Source organism: Bubalus bubalis, chromosome X (genome assembly GCF_019923935.1).
Source record: "Bubalus bubalis isolate 160015118507 breed Murrah chromosome X, NDDB_SH_1, whole genome shotgun sequence".
NCBI lineage: Eukaryota > Metazoa > Chordata > Mammalia > Artiodactyla > Bovidae > Bubalus > Bubalus bubalis.
In genome coordinates this window covers 92311029-92334115 of record NC_059181.1, presented here as the reverse complement: position 1 = coordinate 92334115, position 23087 = coordinate 92311029, and the positions used below count along the sequence as shown (strand labels likewise).

The following is a 23087-nucleotide window of genomic DNA, read 5'->3' as shown; positions in this document are numbered from 1 at the left end:
TTAATGTGCTCAGTTGCTCAGTTGTGTCTGACTCTTTGAACTACAGACCCCATGGACTCTAGCCCACCAGGCTTCTCTGTCCATGGAATTCTCCAGGAAAGAATACTGGAGTGGGTTGCCATTCCCTTCTCCAGGATATTTTCCCAACCCAGGGATCGAACCTGGGTCTCCTGTATTGCAGGTGGATTCTTTACTGTCTAAGCCACCATAGAAGCCCCTACCTATAATCTTGGAGAAGGCAATGGCATCCCACTCCAGTACTTTTGCCTGGAAAATCCCATGGACGGAGGAGCCTGGTGGGCTCCATGGGGTTGTTAGAGTCGGACACGACTGAGCAACTTCACTTTCTAGGCTCCTACAAATATAGGTCCCTTGCCAAGCCTGCTAACCGATGTCCAGGCTCTTTGTTTGATGCCTACCTGCCGCCTGCTCACCATATATTACCAGTTCTCCTGCCCTGAGACCTCATGAGCACTAAGGCAATTGTCATGAAAAAGTCTGACACCCTGAACCTGTGGCTTAGTGCCCCTTGGTGATTCTAGAAGGAGGCAATCCTAGGTTTCTGGACCAAAGCCACTGCCTTCCATGCCCTGCAGTAGATAAATCTAGTTTCCCAGCAGTTCTACCCACTGGCTACTGCTTGATTATAAGAGAGCACTCCAACCATCTCACACCCTTCTAACCTTGGTAGCAATTTCTACTTTCTTTAAAGCCCTGAGTCAGACTTAGAAATTGGAAGGGGCAAGAAGATGTACTCTGTGTCTTAGCCTGGCTATTTGTTCCTCCCTTTATGCACAGGGTGGGTAGAGCTTAGATTTGCTCTATTTTGGCCCCTGAACCATTATTCAGAGAAGCCCAGAAAAATTCACCCCAGGACCAGGTCTTCAGGGAACAAGATTTGGAATGAATGAAGAGAACAGAGTGACTCTTCCTGTTAGATTCCTCGGTGGCCACAGGCTTTCTGTTGCTTTGGTCTTGAGGATGGCTCACCTCAAATATGAATGGAGAGACATCCTAAATGAGCAGCTAGGAGGCATCTTATCTGTCCATCCAGAGGCAGGGACTAACAAAGAGCAAGGCAGAACATTAATACTTCAAGAGGTATTAGAATTTAATGTGTAAGTGAGGCTGGGGTAGTACTGATGTACAGTAGATATGAAGGATAGCTAAGTATCTATATAAACTTAGGCAAACTAAGTCAGTTGCAGGATTCTAAGTTATAAAGTTCCTTTTGACAGAAATCTGCCTAAATGAGACCTGACTCTGTTCAAAGTTCCCAAGCCTGCTCCCCCGATGCTCCCCCCTCCCATTATCTACTCTGAATAGTTTCTGGATAAAGGGATCATGGTATGTGTTGCCTAGGAAAAGTTAGATAAAATTGCCTAGGCAGATTTATCCAGAAATCTGTCTAAGAAATTTGAGGATTGGGTTCATTTTCCAGAGTTAGAAAGAAAGGCTTTATGCAAAGGAAGGCCTTGCTGTTGTCTGTGTGGAAAGTGGCCAACTTGCTGATCTGAAGCCTGTGGACCCTAGGAAAGGGCTGCTATTCAGGGTGGACTGTTGCATCTGCCTTCTGATTAGCTGAGGGATATCAGCCACCTCATCTGATTTAACTTAAGAGAAAGAAGGGTCACATCTGTCAAGGGTGTGGGACAGTCACACTCCTCTGGTTTAGAGGAGGGCTTTCCTTTCCTCACCCAAGGAGAAGACCCCCTTGCTGAGAAGCTGCCAGCCCTCCCCCAGGGCTGTGAGGGCCGACTCAGAAGAGTTGGTCTCTCAGGACGCTGAGCCTTTCAGGAAAGAGGAGGATCCGGGGAAAATATCTAAGCCCCTACATATTTCTTTACTGTTTCCCAAAGTAAGGTGAAAATAGGAACCTGAATGAACTGTTTCCCCTTGAGAAAGGTCTGCCAGGGACTGAGGCAGAAGAAACTGAAGATATTCACAGAGGAAACAACATCTAGGTAGCATCAGGAGGACTAGAGCTATACTCTCAAGCTGAAGTTACATGACACACATTGCCCAGATTTTTCAGGGGTACTTTGGGGGGTGGGAGTGTCTTCAGGCTACCCCTTCACTTCCCTTGTGTTGGGTCAGAGAGTAGGGCTAAGTTCTGTGTATTCATAGTGCTGGAGCCTTGGGGTCATTAGGTGCCCTCCATCTCCATCATTCCATGGAGAATGGAAAGGGACCAATGGGCACTGCTTCACAAGGCAACCCATCTGAATGGCTTCCAAGTGCCATCAGCCTGGGCTGCAACAGAAGCGTACTGAAGGAACTGACCTCAAACTTGAAGTAAAGGGCACATTTCTAGAATCAGAGGAATCATGCCTCTCCCTCCCCTAGCCCCTCTACCCCCACCTCGCATACCACCAAATCTCTGCTGCTGCCCCGAGCACAAATAACTCCAGCTGAGGAGAGTGGGGCCAGCGGGGACTGGGAAGGTTGGGTGAAGTCTGAGGGAAGCCTTTGGCCAGACCAGGAGAGGACCATGGACTATAGGATGGGGCTCTGGTTCCCTCAAGAGGCCAGCAGTGTGTTGGCAGTCACATCAGAACTTCGTACACTGGGGAAGGCATGGCGGAGCTTCTCCATGATGTCCTCCAAGCAGAGGCTGACATCTTGGCTCTTCAGTCCCACATCATCTGAATTGGAAAAGAGAGATTTGGGAAGACAACTAGAGATCCCCTTATGAGGTCAAGGGGCCGAGGTAGGATGCTGCCTGCTGAAAGATAAACCTATAGCATGTGTATCTTCCCAGCAAGATGCCTAGGTACATATGAGGTAATCAATATAAATTTGTAGAATAAAGAAATGAATGAATCAGTCAATAATCCAATCATCCCTGACCCTAAGCTCAAAGACATGAGGAGGAACCAGTCCCAGCCCTAGCAGAACCTTGGGCAGGAGACCTGAGGCAAGACAAAGCCATGGAGGAAGGGATTGAGGGAACTCACCTGCAGCTTCAGTGTCTGGAGTAGTTTGTCCTTTCTCTTGGGGGTGACTGCCTTCTGACTGCTGTGGAGAGGAAGCCAGAGACGAGCCTGCAGAGCCATTGCCATTGGATTCAATAGGTGGCTGGAAAGAGGTAAGGCATAACTTAAGTGACTTTGCCTTCCTGACCTTACTTTGACAGACTCTTGAGCTTAGAAAGGTCCTTAGAGACCTCATGCCCACCTCTTTACCCTAGGACTTGAAGAAACTTTTGACGGTGCCCCAGTCAGTGGCTTCTCCTTTCAGGAAACTTCTTAGAATATTTAACTACCAAATACCTTCTTCCTTCAACACCAGGTATCAAAGGCTCCCAGTTCTTATAAGGATGGCATTGCCCCCAGAAGATCTCTTGCTTGTCATTTCAGCTATAATTAAACTATTTAGAACCCAATTCCATCTGGAAATATAGAGTTGCACCCCTGATCCTTGGTTCATGACATAATATCATTTGTTAAGACCTCCAGAAATTGATCCAGAGGTCATCCCTTGGAAGATCTGGTGGTATTCCCTGGTATGGATAATGACAACAATAGGTAACACTTATGAAGTGTTTACTAATATTTCTGGCATCATGCTAAATTCAATAAATGTATTATCTCATTAGATTTTTACCACAATTCCATGAAGTTGGTATATTTTTATCCCTGTCTTACAGATGAAGAAACTGGGGCTTAGTGAGGCTAAGGATGTTGCCTAACATTCTAAGGCCACTAATTGGCAGAACCATATTCAATTCCAGGGCTGTTGAACTCCTGAACCACACTACATCCTATACACTCCCTCTCAAAGAGGAAAGGGATAAAAAGTAACAAGTGATCTGTCCACGGCTAAAATCTTTCTTTCCCCAAGCATGCCAATTTGCTTCTTTCCAGCAAACATCAAAGCAGCAAAACCAACCTTTTGGATGGTTCTTTGAATTTGTTCTTTTGACATGAGCCCCCAAAAGCCCTCCCTCTGCCCAAGGCCCCACGGTGACTTGAAAGTAACACAGAAGGATAGAGTGGAAGCTCAGTGCAAGAAAATTGGCCGAGCGCTGTGATATAGTGGCTCCTTCATTACCCCATCTTTTCTGATTGCCAGCTCAGTGCTCTTTAGAAAGTCTTCCCATCCCTTCCGTGCCCAGAGGCTGCTCTGGTTCTTCCCCTGGCCCCAGACCCACCTGTAGGAGCAGCTCCCTTAAGCGCTGCAGCTGGGACTCCAGTTGCTTGTTGTGGTCTTCAAGAATCTGCATGCGCGTCTCCAGGCGGCTCTTGTGCTGCCGAAGGATCCGGGCCTCAGCCAGAAGCTCCTCATTGCAGTGGCCCTGCGCCACCTCGGCAGAGCCCTCAGTCAGGGCGGGTACCTCAGTGGCCTCTTCATGCTGCCACTTCAGGCGCCTCAGCTCTCCCTGGAGAATCCTGTCAAGGATGGAGAAGCCAAGGCTGAACGTCCTCATGGGGTATTGACTGTCCAGGGCCCAGTGTCCCCTCAGAGCCATGTGTGAACAATCCCTTTGTATTCCCATTCCCACCCCCACTCCAGCCGTGCTCTTGCCTTAATGGCCATATCCATTTCCTCTCCAGCGTATGTGTCATTTACTCTGCTGTTCTTAGGCTGCAGCGCAGAGAGCTGACATTTAGTATAACAAATTTCTCAGCACTTTGATGTGCTGCTTTGGGGATTAATTCTGACCTTAAAGCCAGGCAGAAACACATTCTGCAAAAAAATGAGGCATTCGAGCCGCTGACTCACCTACTCCACTTTTAGATTTTTAGATTACAGAGGAAGACATAACATAAACAAAAGATCACCCATCTTTCCTCTTCTCTCTGCCAGCCTCCTCTTTGGCCCACTTTAAACACCCACATTGGGTCATCAAGGAAACAGATTCCAAAGAGATGGTCTCCTTTGGGAGATATTACTTTTTTTTTTTTTTTTCCTTTTTTACAATAGAATCACTCTCTCTCCGGTGCTTCCCAGGGCCTCCTCACCACTGCTCTAGCACAGCACTTCTCAAAATACCCATAAGGAAAAACCAGGGGGGTTTTTCAATCCATTGTGGATCAGTGTTTGGTCTGAATGCATATGGCTAGTACACTGGTCATGCCACACAGCACTTGCCACACAAAGTTCAACAATACTCAAACTGGTCTACATCCTGTTCAATGAAGACAAGTCCACTCATTATATGCTTGGATATCATGGCAATGTCAAATTGCCATGAAAGTTTCTAAAAGTTCACTCTGTATTTACATATTTATCTTGTCTTGAACCAGTAAAAGATACTTTGCAAACAGGCACTGTTCTAAGGACTAGCGACTCCAGACACAGTCTGTTAGGCCAGCAGCATGGGCAACTTCTAGGTTAGAAGAGCAGGAACTGAGGCCTCACCCCAGGCCTGCAAATCAGAACCTGCATTTCACCGAGCTTCCCAAGTGGCCGGTATGCACACTGATGTTTGAGAAGCACTGTTCTGGGGGTTGCTATTTATTCTAGGACACACCCCCAAAGTGGCTTAGATGCTCTTCAGACTCCTGCTGCCCTCTGTGCTTTAGGGAGATCAGTGTAATCCCTGTAATCATCTTCACCTTCGCTCTTCCAGTCCTCACATGCTCTATGAAATATCATCCTCCTCTTACCACTTTCACTAAGTGATAAGGATTTCTTTCCAACAACTGAAGTTCCTTGAGGGCAGAGACAAGCAGCATCTCTTCTGTATTCTCTGTGTTTGCATTCTCTCTGCCCGCATCTCCTGGGTACTTGGAGATACTCAGCTTGAGTTAAAAGGATTCAAATAATTATTAGTATTGTGTGTGTGTGTGTTTATTTGCTCAGTCATGTCTGAATCTTTGTGACCCCATGGACTGTAGCCCACCAGGCTTCTCTGTCCATGGGATTCTCCAGGCAAGAATACTGGAGTGGGGTGCCATGCCCTCCTCCAGGGGATCTTCCCAACCCAGGGATTGAACGCACATCTCCCATGTTGCAGGTGGATTCTTTACCATCTGAGCCACCAGAGAAGCCCAAGAATACTGGAGTGGGTATTCTAACCCTTCTCCAGAGGATCTTCCTGATCCAGGAATTGAACCGGGGTCTCCTGCATTGCAGGCAAATTCTTTATCAGCTGAGCTACAACAGGAAAGACCAATTATTAGTATAGCTAGCTTTTATTTTAGCTATTGAAAGGGCTATTTTATAACCCTTTCAATAAGACAGACACTGGCTAACACATTATATGCCTGATCATTTTATCTTCACAAATGACTCTCATACATAGGTATTTTACAGCAGCTCCTCATCCCCATTTTATAGATGAGGAAATGGAAGATCACAGAATATAAGTCACTTGTTCAAGGCCACAGAGTTAGGATGTGGAAGTCCAGGACTTGAGTTAAGCTGTCTGTCTCTAGAAACCACACAGATCTCTGCCTTTGTCACACCCACCGGTTCTCATCCTCTAGGTGGGCTAGGATCTTCTCAAGCTCCCCTTTGCTCCCTGTGGCCATGTTGTGCGAAGCCTGCTGTCTGAAGGCCGGCTCCCGGTCTGTAACGGGGCTGGAGTGCCGTAGCAGGTACTGGTCCTCATCTCTGTGTGCGTGTGGGGAGAGGAAAGAGGGGCCGGGCATTGAACAGGGAAACAGCTCAGGGTGTGAGTTCTCAGCTCCCAGCTCAAGCCCCAAGACACACGTTGGGGAAGTCCCTTTTTAAGTTGCACACGGCAGTAAGAGGGATCAAAGTATTCAAAGGTGCAAGGGTCATGCTTGGGGGTGACAGGATGCTGGGGCTTCTGGGTTCTATTTGTAGTGATCTGGGAAACAATGAGCAAATCAGTTCCCTTTCTGTGATGTTCCCCCACTCCATCCCCCTTCACTTTCCCATCCCCAAGGGAATTGTGGCCTGCCTGAGTCCCAGTCCCAGGACTGGATTTTTCCATGTAACTGACAGTTCCTAGGTCCTCTGAGAAAGCTGGGAACCTCCCTAGAAATGACAGGTCCCTTCTCTGGGCTAGAGAATCCAGGAATCTCTCTGGCCACACTTCAGTCAAGCCCCTAATATCTCCCCAGGGTTGATGTGACTCAAGATGGGGCACTGGCATTTTGAGCATAAGATATGGCTCATTTGTGCAACTTTAGATGAGGGCATATTATTCTTCCCTCAGAGTTGGGAATAGAAGGATGGGATCTTACAACAGGAAGGGACCTTGACGGATGGCAGGGAGGCAGTACATCCTTCACTGCCCAGTTCAGCTGATAGAGGGCACACTGCTTCTTTCATTAAATACCGTGCCCAGAAAGCAGCCTTCTTTCCTTAGGGTGTCAAGGACCCTAACCACCACACCCCTCTTCCCTTGAGGATATACCCTTCCCAAATAGTGGCCAAGGAGAACTATTCTTGGCAAATAAGCAGCTGTGAAAACTCACATGCTGTCATCGGGGGACAGGCTGTCATTAAAGAAGGAGCAATTTTGACTTTCCATCTCAGCAAGCCTGGGAAGAAAGAGCAGGAACATAAGGGAACACAGAATATGAAGCTTGCTTTCATCTCAAGGACTCTAATCACACAAGAGGATAATCAGGGAGTTTGGGGGGCTATCCCAACTCTCCCTCCCCTCAAACATTGGGCCTTGCTGGCTGCTGCATATACTCACTGTGCCCATCCCCCTGGCTGTGGTGCCATTCTCTTGCCCCAACTGAAAACCCCTTCCCCCTTGGACTCCTTACAATTCTCCTCCCCCAAATGTGGTGGTACCTGCTGGCAAAATGCTCAATTCGGGAGTGTGTGTCAGCGTGTGGCAACATCGGGGAAGAAGCTGGCCTAGAAAAAAGCAGCAAAGGCTCAGAAGACCAAAGAGAGCGTAGCTGGGCAGCCTATCTCCTCACCACCACCCATCCACACACACCCCATCACCACCACCGAATTAGAGAGCTGGGCAGGAGCTGATGGGAACAAGATCCAGAGACTGGATTCAAATCTGTTTCTCGGGTCAGATTCCTGGTCAAGCCCCAGCTGAATTGTGCTGTCACTAGTTGGGTTTGTCCTGGAGCACTGCCCTAGCCCACGCAGGACTCGGCCCCTTCACAGCACACCCCTAGGCTCAGTGAGGATGCCTGCAGCCCCTGCTCAGCCTCCGGTACTCACGTCTCACTGTAGTCAGCCTCCAGCACCGATTGAACAGGCAGATAACCTCGCTGAGGGTGTTTGCTGAAATAATGCTTTGAGCGGAATTTGTTCTTTAAGGTAGTGGCAAAGTCCCTCATGTTCTCACTGGATGTGGTCTGGGGGGAGACAAGACAGGGGGACTCACCCTAATGGGCTTTTCTATGGAGGTGTGGCTACTCCACTGGAGCAGGAAACGTGACTGGTAATCAACTCTCATTCATCTTTACCACATCTCACTCCTAGAAAAAGATCTAGAAGGGTATGTGCCAAACTATTAACACTGGTTGCCTCAGGGAAGTTGGGCTGGAGGGGTGGGGAACATACTGAGAAAACGGGACTTTGTTTTATACTTCAAACACCTCTAAAAATTAGAATCTTTTACAATGATCATATATTTGTTAACTTTTAGATATCTTTTACATAAATTCTAGAGATGCAGAAGATGAGCAGGAGTTAGAGGATTATTGGTCTACCATCTCAAGCCAGTTTTCATGTATGATTTTAATAAATGTTTATTTTTGCAGTGCATGGTAAGTCACTTCAGTTGTATCTGACTCTTTGTGACCCCATGGACTGTAGCCCACCAGGCTCCTCTGTCTATGGAATTCTCCAGGCAAGAATACTGGAGTGGGTTGCCATGCCCTCCCCCAGGGGATGTTCCTGACCCGGGATTGAACCCACATCTCTTACATCTCTTGTATTGGCAGGCAGGTTCATTACCACTAGCGACACCTGGGAAGCCGAATATTTATTTTTAGATGATAATAAAAGAAAAAATTTAAAGGGCAACATCACTGCTTCCATTGGGTCACACATGTTTCTGTGCCAACAAAACATAGAGAAGAAATGACAGCTCATGGAGATGGATTATGGAGATGAGGAGAGGAGATGGGACAGAGCAGTGGGGAGAGCTAGGGATATGCTTGGGACTTTGGTCTTATCTGTGGGGAGAGGGATAAAAGAGTTTAGGAAGCAGAGTTAGCTCAGGAAGCTAAGCCTGGAGCTGTGGGTCCTGAACACAGCAGAGGAGAAACTCTGTGGCTAGAGTTCAGGGATGCTGACCAACCTGGTCTCAGGAGGCTATGAAGGGCCCAGTTTTCAATGAAAGCCAAGTCAGTTTTGGAGACCCAGGTAAAGCGCATTCCCTCCCTTTCCCACAAGAGACTGAGTAATGAATCTGAGCACAAACTTTAAACTTTGGTGTTGACTAAAAGAGATAGAAGCAATGACAAAGTAGCAAGTAAAGACCAGGGAACAGGAATGATCCAGGAAGCTAAGCAGGAAAAACTAAATAGAGGGATCAAAGGCTAATCACCAGGAACTGCCTTGCTCTATTTTTTTCCTAGACTTTTCTCTGCAGGAGAATAGTGAGTGCCTTTTAGATGACCAAGAATGTCCTGGGCTGCTCCAACCAGTTGCAGCCCAGGTGAGGATGAAGGACAAGCTCTGCTAGAAGAACAGGCCTGGATCCCTCAAACCAGTCAATCACCAGGCCTGTATGGAGGATGCTCCCCAATGGAGAGCACAATACAGTTAGCCAATGCTGGGCAAAATGGATCAAGCACCCAGAAGCTGAGAGCTGCTGGCCCCTCCCACCCAGCCCAGAGGCTCCATACCGGGGTGTAATACTCCATGATGGGGTAATGAAGTTTGTTGCCCTTGCTGGCCCTGCCAGTCAGGAAGCAGGTCTGGCAGATGTCCACGTTAAACTGTTTCAGACTCCGGTACCTTGGGGAGAGGAGAGGTGGTGGGAAAGAGGATACAATGTACTCTAGTGACCTTCCCCTCAATTCACACCTACATTAGAAGAGGGTGAAGCATGGAACTATAACCTCCTGTACATGGAGCATTTAACCTCCTACACATAGCAGTGGCAGAGTCCTCACTAGCTGACTAGTCTTACTCCAGAGACCATAGATCTCCATGAAATCACATGCTCAGAGTTACAGGAAGTTTGGGAAATAGCATTGTCTCACCATCTTTTTTCAAAGGGAGGGTGGTATAAACAACAAGGTCCCACTGTATACAGAGAACTAAATTCAATACCCTATGATAAACCATAATGGAAAAGAATATTTAAAAAAGAATGTGTATATACACATATATACATAGATGTGTATATATACATTCTGAATATATATATAATGTATCCAAGTCACTTTGCTGTACAGCAAAAATTAACACAATGTTGTAAATCAATTATACTTAATGTTGTAAATCAATTATACTTTAATTAAAAATATATAAAAGGGAGGGTGGGACAGGGTAAAGAGCTCATTATATCAAATGGCCTTCTAAACAAGGGTGGCCTGAAAGGGTACAGTTTCACAGGTATGACCAGGTTCCTTGGAGAAGGTACACCTTCATTATGAAGACAACTGATTCTGCCAGCTGTGGGCATGTTGACTAAGTTATTCCTCAAAGTTATTTATAATAACTCTATTATGACTGAATACAGACTAGCCATTCAGATCCAATTCCAAAGCCTTCCTGGACTGCCCAGACCTAGTAGCATAGCATGGTGAAGTATCTAGACTTAGAGCAGTCAGAGGGTCTGACATCTTGTCCTAGAGCTACACCAGCCAGTGGCGTAAACTCCACCTCTGTGCCTCATTTGCTTATAGAAAGCAGATTGGTTGTAAAAAGAGTATGTGCTAGAGCTTTTTCTCTAGCACAAAAAAAAGTTATTATTTAGTCAAGAGGTCATGTCCAACTCTTTTGTGACCCCATGCACTATAGCCCTCCAGGCTTCTCTGTCCGTGGGGTTTCCCAGGCAAGAATAGTGTAGTGGGTTGCCATTTCCTTCTCCAGGGGATCTTCCTGACCCAGGGATCGAACCTACATCTCCTGCATTGGTAGGCATATCTTTATTGCTGAGCCTCTAGGGATAAAAACAAGCATTTTATGATGAAAGCCAAATTCAGGACAGTAGTTATCTTTGTGGGAGTAGGAGGGAAATTTCATCAAGGAAACTTCAAATATATTGCATATTATATAAATATGTTTATAATATATAAATTAGTAGACATAAAATATATAATGTATATATAAATGTATTGTAAAATCTTCTTTATTTCTTCAGCTTGGTGATGGGTGCCCACCATGGGGTACTGGAGCCAGCTCATACCAGCTCATGGGAGTCAGTTGTTAACATTTCAGGAATTTTCCAAGTCGGTTGTTAACTATAGCTATTATTTTAAAATTTAATCATATAAACTCACAACTAAGCAAAGAGTATTAAAAACTAAGGTGATAAATACTCAAGCTTATCACTTCCTATTTCACTATCATTTATGCTCTGGAGGTTGTCTACATCTATTGTACCCTGTGGTGGAAATACTATAAATGGTGTACAACTGTGCATCTCTTCCTGACCTCCTGTGGGTAGATTGACTTTGGCCACGGTGGGAGTATCTATATCATGGAAATTAGCCAATGCTCTATCAGGTTTCTCTTCTGCTTTCTGGAGAGTAGGCTGTGAACCATTTGCCAGCACACCTTTTGGTACATAGGTGTTGTCATAGGTCAGGATGCTGGAGCTTTTGGGTTCTACTTAATGCTCCCTGGGAAACAAAGAACAAATTACTTCCTTTTCTGGGCTGTTCTCCCACTCTGCCCCCACTTTGCTTATCTATACATTTTTCTAGGTCTGAATACTTCATAATATAACTGGAAAAATATTCCATCTTTTTTTCTTTTTCAAAAATTAAACAGAATGCAATAGAAAGAATTACAACCATATACAACAACATATATATATATATATATACACACACACACACACATAATGGATTAGTTGTAATTATATAACTACATCCTGCATCGTTTTGCAATATATGATTTATATGTGACATTGCCTATTTTTATTAGTATCACTCCAGCAGGTATTGTTTTCCCTACCTGAAGCCCTTGATGGGGCACTGCCTACAGATAGAGCACTTGGTCTGATGCTTTACTTGTTCAGCAATGGTGACCCGATGCAGAACAGCCAGCCACACCATGGATTGGGGCTCCAAGTTGACCCATTCCAGGAACTGTGAAGCTTCAATGACTGGCTTCCCAGTACTCTAGGGAAACAAGAAGCCCGACGGTGATGTCTGAGGCCCAAAGCATCTTGAGCCTAGCATGGCAGCCCTCATGGGAAGAAGAGAAACAGCAAGGCCTGGGTTTGCCTGTTCTTTAGAGGTGTCCACCTTCTACCCTGTCCTAGTGGGCCTGGTGGTCCTAGTGGACTCTGATCCTAAAAGCCCAGAGAACCCTCTGCCCTGTTGTTCCAGCCCAACAAACTCCCTTCCATCTGAGTACTTTAGCACAGGAAACTCTACTCAGTACTCTGTAATAACCTGTATGGGTAAAGAATCTGAAAAAGAATGGGTTAATGTGTATAACTGAATCATTTTAATGTACACCTGAAACTAACAAAACATTGTAAAGCAACTATATGCCAATAAAACTTGAAACAAATATCTGAAGCAAAGCAAAACAAGAACAGAAGCCCAGCTTTGAGTCCTCCCTCCCTTCTTCCCAGTCTTAGTCTCCTCATCCCTCCTTTCCTCCCTCCCTAGCTCCATACTCACAAAACGGAAGCAACTACGGACACTGGGCTCCACGTTGCTGCCACCAAAGGCTGCCACTTCCCCCAGCTGACGGGGCACCTGGATGGCCTCATGAAGCAGGACACCAAGATGGCGTTGGTCACACTGGCTGCCCGAGTTGGCCACTTGGCTGAAGAGGTCTGCTGGCCCCACCATAAGTCATCGCCAAGCCCACAACAGAAATGGCCAGGGAATGGTGTGAGGAGAAAGAGGAGAAAAAGAAGAGAGGGTAAGAGTGCACTGACTTAGCTAATGACTTTTGAAACTGGAATACCTAAAGGTCCCTGATCTTCTAGAAGCCCTCTAAGAACATTCTAATGCTCTCCCTCTTTGTGTCTGTCTCACTTTTTCTCTCTGAACACAGAGAGGAGGAGGGATGGGTGAAGAGAGAGTGAGCTGTGCGTGAGAGCAGTGCCAGACACAAATACACTGCCAGGAAAACAGAGTCTCAAGAAGCAAGATCAAGGGGTTGAGGGTTCAAAGGTGCCTGAATATGAATCAAGGTCGGTCTGCCCTATCCCCTCCTGTTCATGTAGCCCATGTAGTCTCATACTGCAGCAATCTCTCAATTATCCACACAAATGAAAAGAAACACTGCACAGATACTCTATAAAGAGGACATAATTCAACCCGTTTGGTCATCTAAGAATTCACTCTAAGTGACTGTGGAACAGCCTATGGGACTTATATTTGAACACTGCCCTTGTGGAAACTCCCCTGCTGCTGCTAAGTCACTTCAGTCATGTCCGACTCTGTGCGACCCCAGAGATGGCAGCCCACCGGGCTCCCCTGTCCCTGGGATTCTCCAGGCAAGAACACTGGAGTGGGTTGCCATTTCCTTCTCCAAGGAAACTCCCCTATTCCAACCCAATTTTAAAAAACCTCCTCCAGAGTTTCTTTTTTATTTTATTTTATTTTATTTTAAAATTTTACATAATTGTATTAGTTTTGCCAAATAGCTTCATGCCTCACCTAAGGCCCAGAAAACAAACAAAACTAGAAGGCAGAGGGCCTGGGGTTTAGTTCTTGACCCATTACTAACTAGCTTGGGAAACCCTGGGTAGGTCATGAATCTCTCTATGCTGAAGTTTCCTTACTTATAAATGAAGACTACATCATCACTGTCCATCCCATCTGAAAGGAATGTTGGGAGAAATAAATTACATCATAGCTATGAATGTACTTTGAAAAGTCTTCTTCCCTGTAAAGCTTTCCTAGATTGCTGTCCTTACTCTTCTGTGATCTGATATAGCACATATCCTTTACCATTCAGGTTATTCTAATTAGCATTCTAAGAAGTGCTTTCTCTGTACTTCTGTCTCCTCACCTGGACTATAAACCACTTGAGACAGGGACCACATCTAACTGGATCTTGTACTCACCACATTTAGCACAGTGGTCAGTGAACATTAAATACCTGACAACTAATGATGCTGCTGCAGAAAAATGCAAAATGCTGTACAAATGATGGAGGATGGAAGGGAAAACAAAGATACTGTACACCAGAGAGGTTTAAATTTACAGAATTACATGCTGTCCACCCCCCAGATAATGGGATTATTGCATACTGCCCATGTTATCCTATGGAAAGTCTCTAGCAGAACATGTGACATAGTTTGAGCATCAGATTGGGAGAGGGCTAAGCCTGGTGATCCATCAGGAAATGGAACTAGGAAGTCCAGGTCCTGGGTATCCCAGGATCCCAACTCAGATCCCCATCAAGTAATTACACCAGATCAGAAGGAAGCAATGTCCTTGGAGTGACAGTGGGAATGATAACGGGCCTTAGACCCATCTTGGCCTTTGGCTGTTATAGATTCTTTGCAATAGCCTGTACCAGGAAGCATTACAATGTAGCCTGATTTGCCCTGTGCTGAGTCATAGGACTGGACTTCTGCTTATCTTGCACCTTTCTTTCTCCCACCACAACCCTCCCTCCACCCAACTCCTCTTCCGGACTTTGGAGTTGTACTCACACTGCAGTTTTTCCTTCACTTCCGTGCCACACAGGCAGGCAATGCCAGTCTTAAAGGACAATGCCCGCATCTTTCCACTGCGACCACTAGGTTTAAAAGAAGAGACTGAGAACTTGAATATCTGTAAAGGGTTAACATCTTGGCAGTCATTTCCCTCACGGGGTGGATCCCAGCAGGGCTTGGTGCCACCCATACCACAAGCTGAGCTGAGTCCAGATCCACCAGGGGAGCAAACCCTTCCCACTGTGTCCACTCCAGATATCCCACTGGAACTTCATCCTGGAGGCTGCCAGGGCAGCAAGCCCTTACCTATCAAAAACATTGAGGAGCCAGTTGAGACTCATGTCCACACAGAGTGGCACATTGACCAGGATGCCTCTTTCCTCCTCCAGCCGTTCATATAAGGCAGTCAGACAGTGAATGACCTCCACCACATCCATCACATGCTCACTGGCCTGCAGATCATGCTCATTGAAGATCTCCAGGGCTGTGGTTAAAGTTACCAGGTCCACTGGGGAGGAAAGGAGAGAAAGAGAAAGTAAAGGCAAAAGTAGAAGCCCAGGGACTAGACAGGGAGATACGGACACCAGCATCACCAAATCTGACTCCATCTCCAGACTAACCATTTGTAAGTATGAAATAAGCTTGCCCTTTACCAAGACACACAACCCAAGTAGGGAGAAAGCAGCAGAAAACCCCTTAAATTAACTCCAAATATTTCTATACCCAAATGATCCTTGACATCAGTTTCAAGAAGATGGTGGGGTTTGGGTAAACTCTCAGGGATCAAATACCATACCATTTTTTCAGTTTCTCTGTCCTTGCATGCATTTCAACTGCAAATAGGTGGGTCCATGAACCTTGTTCTAAAAACCTAGACACTGGTTATGAAGGCTCGTGTATGGCTGTGTGAATGTGACATACCTCAGGAGGATTTTTTAATTATCCCAAATGCTGGTATCAGCCTAGCCAGATACACTTGGTCCAGGAAGAATGGATGGACAGTGTCTCGGAGAGGAGACAGAGGCACATTATATCTGCAGCCATGTTGTCCCCTAACCATTGGCATTTGCTTCAACTGTTCTGCTGCTACATCCAATAACCCCAAGATAGTGAAAGAACACAAGCCTTCAATGGCTCCAAACCATTTGCTGGATACTTCTTGCCATAAAACACTAGATTGCTTGTCTGTGTTGGGCAGGGAAGAAGGGACAAGGAAGAGGAGAGCTGTGCTTTAATTTGGAAACAAGTCCGGAGGCTGGAGAAAATAGAAGCGCCCTAGAAAGATCAGGTGTCCACAGCCAGCATATCCCAGCCTTTGCAGAGTCCCCACAAAGCTGACCAACAACCTTGGCCAAGGTAGGATGGGAGTGGGAAACAGCCAATGGATGAGGAAGTATGAAGGCCATAAGGCAAGTGTGATGGGAGACGTACAGCGCAGTGCCTTCTGGACTCTGCGTAGCTTCATGGCAGTACGGTAAGCTGAGAACTTAATGTTGTTCAAATCAGCTGCAAAGAATGGAAAGAGATCCACTCAGATCAGGAAATGCAAATTAAGAGCACAACAATATATCATGTTACACCTGTCTGATTGACAAAAAATAAAAGTGTGACAGTAGCAAGTGTCAGCAAAGATGTGGATGAATGAGAATTGCTAGTGGAAGTGTAAACTGACACAATCATATTGGAAAACAACTTGGTATTACCTAGTAAAGCTGAACACTCATATATCCTACAACCCAGCCAGCTGTATATATTCTAGAGCAGTGAGTTTCACATTTTTTTTTTACCAAGCAGCACTGTTTTTGTTAGCTCCAAAGTAGAAGTGACCCAAATGTCCATAACAGTAGGATGGATGAGGAAACTGTGGTATGTACAATGGAACACTCAATGGCAGTAAAAATGAATGAAATATAGTCACGTGCATCAACATGGGTAAAATCTACAACATAATAGTGAGTCTATCTTAGCAGTGAAAGATAAGGCACATGAGAGTCACATTCATCTTAGCCTTGATAATGTCTTTCAAAGCAGATATAGCATATATCTATAAGCATATTCCCTGATGTGATGATAAAATTGCTCAGGGGGAGAATAGAGCTTCCTGTTGAGGGAGGTGCAGAGAGGAAAGGAAGGAAGCTACTGGAAAAAGGACAAGGACTCACTTCTACCCTCATATGCTTATTGGATGGGATTCCCTTGTGTTCTTTCTTTTTATTTTTATTGAGACAACATTGGTTTATAACATTATATAAGTTTCATGCACACAATATTTTATTTCCACCTGTCACCATTCAGTCAATCCCCTTACCTATTTTGCCTTTCCCCTACCCCTTCTTTTCGGGTAACCACTACTCTGTTTTTTGGTATCTATGTGTATTTGTTTGGTTTGTTCATTTATTTTCTTTTTATATTCACATATGAATGGAATAATATGGTATTTGTCTTTTTCTATCTGATTTATATCACTCAGCATAATATCCTGAAAGTCTATCCATGTTGTCACAAGTGGCAAGATTTCATCCATTTTTATGATTGTGTTCTACCATGTGTATGTGTGTGTGCGTGCATGTATGGGTATATGTATGATCCAGCCATCCCCACTCCTGGGTATTTACTCAAAGAATATAAAAACACTAATTCAAAAAGATATATGTACTCCTATATTCATCACAGCACTATTTACAATAGCCAAGACATGAAAACAACCTAACTGTCTATCAGCAGATGAATGAATAAGGAGGATATGGTATACGTACATGCTAGAATACTATTCCCCTATATTCTTATAGGACAAAGGCAACTGTATAGATCTCCACCCTATACAGGAACCTTGAATTCTTACCTAGAGTTTGGTATAACTCGGTCATCTTGGGATGGTCCCAGCATGTGGTTTGAGCCTGGTGGCTATAAATAAAAGCATCAATAGCACCAGGGTCCATATCACCCCCCACCCCACAGAAAAACATGCACATATCCATCAGTGATAGGTTGGATACAAGGAGCAGCAGGATCTAAGGGTGAACCCTGAAGATCCCAAAGCACAAGGGTTCACCTTTACCCAGGTAGAATATTGAGCTCTTGAGATGAGTAAGAGGAAAAACTGGATTGGATTCAGGAATCCCAACAGATAGGGGTGAAAGGAATAGGTAGAAAAAAAGACAGGGGAGGGAGAGGGTGGGCAGATGATTGACCTGTTTCCGATTCAGATGGTCACTCACTTGATGTAGTAGGGAACTTTATTGGGTGAAATTGCTCTTTCCCAGGGAACCTGAACAGAGGCTGGTGAGGGAGAAGAGAAAGAGAAAGAAGCTGGCCACTAATGTTCTTCAGACCCCTGATTACTCCCCTGTACTATCCTCCCAAAGAAATAGCTAAGCCCAAAAGGGGATGCCCGAGTCTCATTGCAGCTCTTAACAGGACCTGAGCATGGGGCAAACACTTCTAATGAAGACACTTCGTTCCCTGATGTTAGGGTGAGGGACGGAGAAGAGGTTGTCACTGATATCCTCATGTGCCAGAGAAACAACAAGGGCATGAACAGGTGGCCTTGGCCACCCTGGCAATCTTTCCCCTGAGCAGGCTGTCATTTTGTCCATTCAGCTGCAAGCAGCTGGTGTGCTACTGTGGATATGAAGTGACCCTACTTTCCTCATGGGACTCAAAGCCCTTCCCCCAGAAGGCCCAGCTTCTCAGTTCTGTGAGACAATGGGGAACAGGACTGCCCACTCATCTATGGTGAGAAACTCTGGAAAATGATGCTTCTCTCTGTTCCATGTCTTTAACTTCCAGATGTTCCAGGACAGGCTCAGTCATCTGGTCAATCTCTTCCTTGCAGTTTCCCTGGGTACTAGAGCCTTCTGCAGGTGTAGCTGCATGCCAGTCATTATAATTGAATAGTTCGAATTGCCATTAACATTTATTGAGTTCCTACTATGTGCCAGATACTCTGCTGAATGCTCTGTGTGCATATCTAATTTTCATATCTAGTTACATTTCCACCATCTCCACTCTGATTGGGTCACATCGTCCCTCATTTAGATTATCACAATATGTACCCTAACAGGTCTCCCTCTTCCTATTCTTGCCCCCCAACACTCTGTTGAAACAGAAGTTGGATCATGTCATCCCTCTGCTCAAACCCCTGCAAGGGTTCTTCATTCTACTCAGAATAAAATCTTAATTCTTACCATAGCCCTCCAGGCCCTCCATGCTTTGGCTTTTTGCTCCCATTCTGATCTCTTGCTCTCTCTCCTCTTCACTCACTTCTATACTGGTCTCCTTGCTGTTTCTCAGGTATGCCCCTGCCTTAAGATCCTGGAAGGTATTGTTTCCTCTGCCCAGTCTGCTCTTCCCTCAGATATCTACATGGCTCATTCCCTCACCTCTTTGAGGTTTCTACTCAGTTGCCACGATTTCAGTGACAATACTCCTAACCACCCTATTCAAAATTGCAATGCCTCCTCCATTAAGTCCAGCACTCCCTAACCCATAACTTCCCTGCTTTACTTTTTTCTGGAACACTTGTCACCAACTGATATTTTACACACACACACACACACACACACACACTTATTTGTTTATGGTTTGGCTTCTTCTAGCAGAATGTAAGCTCTCCAAGTCTAAGAATTTCTGTTTTGTTCACTAATGTAGCCCCAGTGCCTAGAATGGTACCTGGCCCGTAGTAGGCCATCAATAAATATTTTTGGAACAATAAAGTCATTTAATTCCCATAACTCTATGAGCTAGGTCATATTTTCCCCTCTTTTTATATATGGGAAAATTGAGGTTCAGAAAGGTTAGGCTATTTTTTTCAAGCTTGCACAGCTATGAAGTTGAGGAGCTCTGACTCAGATCCAGGTCTCTCTGGCTCAAGAGCCTGTCCTTTTAACCACTATCCTACACTGCTTTATTCTACTACTTCTTAGATGCCAAGGTACACTGGGCTCCCACCAGGCCCCCAACAGACAACAGTAGACTCTCTTGGAAAGTGTCTGAGGTTCTACAAAGTGAAGTACAGCTTGTCTCACATACAGGAGAGGAAGTGTTGTGACCCAGGCCCAAAGTCCCGGTGAGCATCCTGAAGCTGCTTAAGCCTCTCGCCAACTGACACCTATGGAAAGAATATGCAGGAAGTCAGTGGCCTCATTCCACATATCCAGGGTGGGATTTCCAGGTGCCTCCAGCCATATTTGTGAATTCCCTCCAAGGCTGCCTCTTCTCCAGTTCCAGATCCTCCCACCATTCACCCAAATCTTAGTTTTCCCGTGTCACTCCCAGAGGTCAGAGAAGAGCATCTCTAACTCCAGGTCACAGTCACTCTTCATCTGCCCGTCTACTCTGAGTGCTCAAATGCAGACAGGCCCCTCTCAGACTATTTTAATTACTTCCTGCAGTTTAGAGGTTGAGAAGCTTGTTTCCTGGCCCCAAATTCTATACAACACATAGATCCCATTTCAATGCCCCTTTACTTCCTGAAGGCGTGGAGGAGTCCCCCCATCACCAAGCCTAGTTACACCGAATCTTTCTCCCATAGCTCACTTTAGGCTTCTCCTTTACCTGTAGCTGTTTCCACCGGATGTTGATTTGCTCCAAAGCCCGGGAGTTCTCCATTGACAAGTGCACATCAGAAATGGCCAGTTGATGGGCCAGATCATTTACTAACTTCACTCCATCTTTCATGGGGGAGAATTCTTCCTTGAATAGCTATGGAACCAGGATCCAAGTCCCACAGCAGGTAGATAGTAGGAAAGAGGAACCATTAGTCATTCACACCAACTCCTTCCTCTTTACCCAGAGATTTTGTTTTAGTAGCGCAGCTTCCATGCTTGCATATTAGGGCAACCAGACTAAGATGTGTGTGTATGGGGGATGGGGGTGGGCATTGTCCTTACTTCCTTTTCTTCTCTCAGAAAACATCAGGGAAAGAGAAGACAGTAGGACAGAGGAGACCTCAGCTATGTGTGTTATTCGTTCAGTCATGTCTGACTCTTTGTGACCCCAAGGACTGCAACCCACCAGGCTCCTCTGTCCATGTGATTCTTCAGGCAAGGATACTGGAGTGGGTTGTCATGCCCTTCTCCAGGGGATCTTCCCAACCCAGGGATCAAACCCAGGTCTCCTGCATTGCAGGGGGATTCTTTACCATCTGAGTCACCAGGGAAGCCCTTCCCCAACCAGGGAAGCCCTTCCCCAACCAGGGAAGCCCTTCCCCAACCAGGGAAGCCCTCAGCTAAACCAGCCCCCAGATCCAGCAGAGAAACTGGGAGAGACTCTGTTGAAGTCCAGGGTAACAATGGAGCCTCAGCATCAGGAACACTGTCAGGGTCTGGGTGGAGTATCTGGTCTCTGGGTAGCCAGGGAAGAGGGCCTGCATACCTTAAGAGCCTGGATATGCTCGGGAAGTGAATCAATGAAGAGATCCCCGATGGGCTCCCAAGTGGCTCGGACTCCCTCGGCCTGGGTCAGAGTTGCATTTAATTCCTCCATTGCCCCTTGGATCTCCAACAGCTGCTCCAGAGTGCGCTCAATGTGGCGGTGCTGGTCCACGCAGCGGGCTGTCAACTTCTCCCAGAGTTCACTGGCCACTGTTGCCTGCTTCCACACAAAGCGGCTAAGATTCTGGATCCGCTGTCTAGGAGAGGTATCTGCAAGGGCAGTCATAAAGTCAGGTCAGGCCAGCCAGGCAAGGGTGGCCCACAGAAAGACAAAGACAGCCTTTTGTAAACAGGTGTGTGCTGTGTGTGTTTTCATACACATACAAATACATACTTTTTATGGCTGAGCTCCTTTTATAAATGTGGCTTTTTTAAAAATTAAAACTTTAATTTTGAGTTCATAGTAGATTCATATACAATTGTGAGAAATAATAGAGATTTCATGTACTCTTTAGCTGGTTTCCCCAAATAGTCACATCTTGCAAAATTATAGTATAACAATCAGGATATTGACATTGACACAATCCAGAAATTTTTTTCCAAATTCCCCAATTTTACTTTTACTCATTTGTGTATGTGTGTGTGTGTTCTGTTCTATGTGATTTTATCACATGTGTAGGCTCATGGATCCACCACCACAGTCAAGAGACCATATTGGTGTTTTCCACCTATAGTATCATGAGGATTTCCTCATATTCTTAAGAAATGGGCAAGGTAAAGAGTAAGTAAAATATTTAAGAGGCACAGTAAGGCCAATCATCCAGAGTTCTATTCACATGACCTTGGAATGTAATTTTGCATTAGTGTCTATTGTGTGTGTGTGCTAAGTTGTCTCAGCCACATCCAACTCTTTGTGACCCCATGGACTGTAGCCCATCAGGCTCCTCTGTCCATGGGATTCTCCAGGCAAGAATATTGGAGTGGGTTGCCATTTCTTCCTCCAGGGGATCTTCCCGACCCAGGGATCGAACCCACATCTCTTACATCTCCTACATTGGCAGGTGAGTTCTTCACCACTAGCGCCATGTGGGAAGCCCAGTGTCTGTTGTGCGGTTCCTTCCAAAGAAGGGGGGCATTTTATGAAGGTCTAGCAGAGGAGAGGTTAGTATAACTTCCCCAGTCTTTCCACCTAGGCTCCTAAATTGTAATTTTCCTTCTCCTCCCTCAGACCTCCCCTCAAAAGTAGATTTAGAGCCCCCAAACTCCAGGCTAATTGGAATTGCCCTGCTCTCTTGAGCTTGTTCTATCTGAGGCCCATTGGGTGGTAAATTGAGTACTGGTTAGTACTCAGTAGGAGGGGCTCAAGGCAAACTAAGAGGGTCAACAGCATCGACAAAGGGCTCCATTAATGAAGGGTCCTGTCAGGTCATTCATAGCCAGTCTCAGAGTGTCATAGCTTCTATCTGAAGAAGAGGGCTTGCTGGGCCATCACGTGGAGCTAAACACCATGGATCCCACCCTGATGCCTTATTTAAACTTAGACCTACAGTGACCCACTCCATCAGAGAAAGAGAACCAGAAATCATCAGGGTCAGAATTAAAGAACCACACTCAGTTTTCTTCTCAAGTATCATCACCTAATTTTTAAAGATTTTTTGAAAGGATTTTTATTTGCTAGTTGATTGGAGCAGTGTCACATGCCTCTCTATACTGGAATAAAGCAGTACGTTTTAAAAGAACACACTACTACTTTTATTTACTGAGTTTGTTTAATGCATTTGAGTCTTTTTTATTTCTTTTTCATGTCTTCTTAGATGGCCATACACGATGCTCCAGAGAGCCACATAGAGCTTTGGGCCAAACACTCAACTCCCCTGCTCCAGGGTCTTCTCTTTGCTTTTCTTAGAGTATGAATCTTGTTCCTTCCCAATTTTGGACTCCTAGGAATAAATTATCCTCCTAGGTAACAGCTGAGAAAATGAGTTTGGGATGGACATAAAGGTGTT

The 23087-nt window shown here is 45.5% G+C and overlaps 1 protein-coding gene across 2 annotated transcripts in view; it reads right to left on the bottom strand.

Annotated features, from left to right (window-relative positions):
• Window positions 1-231: 231 nt before the first annotated feature.
• Window positions 232-23087, bottom strand: part of DRP2 (dystrophin related protein 2) — a 45276-nt gene continuing 22420 nt past the window's right edge. For both annotated transcript variants that reach the window (XM_025276264.3, XM_025276265.3), the window contains 18 exons: window positions 21083-21351; window positions 20264-20410; window positions 19739-19817; window positions 17926-17986; window positions 17550-17611; window positions 16139-16213; window positions 15014-15215; window positions 14705-14790; window positions 12711-12868; window positions 12034-12200; window positions 9750-9861; window positions 8113-8249; window positions 7723-7788; window positions 7395-7460; window positions 6418-6561; window positions 4154-4391; window positions 2958-3078; window positions 232-2645 (listed from right to left, as the gene is read on the bottom strand). In XM_025276264.3, the coding sequence (XP_025132049.2) occupies window positions 2521-2645; window positions 2958-3078; window positions 4154-4391; window positions 6418-6561; window positions 7395-7460; window positions 7723-7788; window positions 8113-8249; window positions 9750-9861; window positions 12034-12200; window positions 12711-12868; window positions 14705-14790; window positions 15014-15215; window positions 16139-16213; window positions 17550-17611; window positions 17926-17986; window positions 19739-19817; window positions 20264-20410; window positions 21083-21351 (2315 nt within the window). In that variant the 3' untranslated portion in view covers window positions 232-2520. The remainder of the gene's footprint in view (window positions 2646-2957; window positions 3079-4153; window positions 4392-6417; window positions 6562-7394; window positions 7461-7722; window positions 7789-8112; window positions 8250-9749; window positions 9862-12033; window positions 12201-12710; window positions 12869-14704; window positions 14791-15013; window positions 15216-16138; window positions 16214-17549; window positions 17612-17925; window positions 17987-19738; window positions 19818-20263; window positions 20411-21082; window positions 21352-23087) is intronic.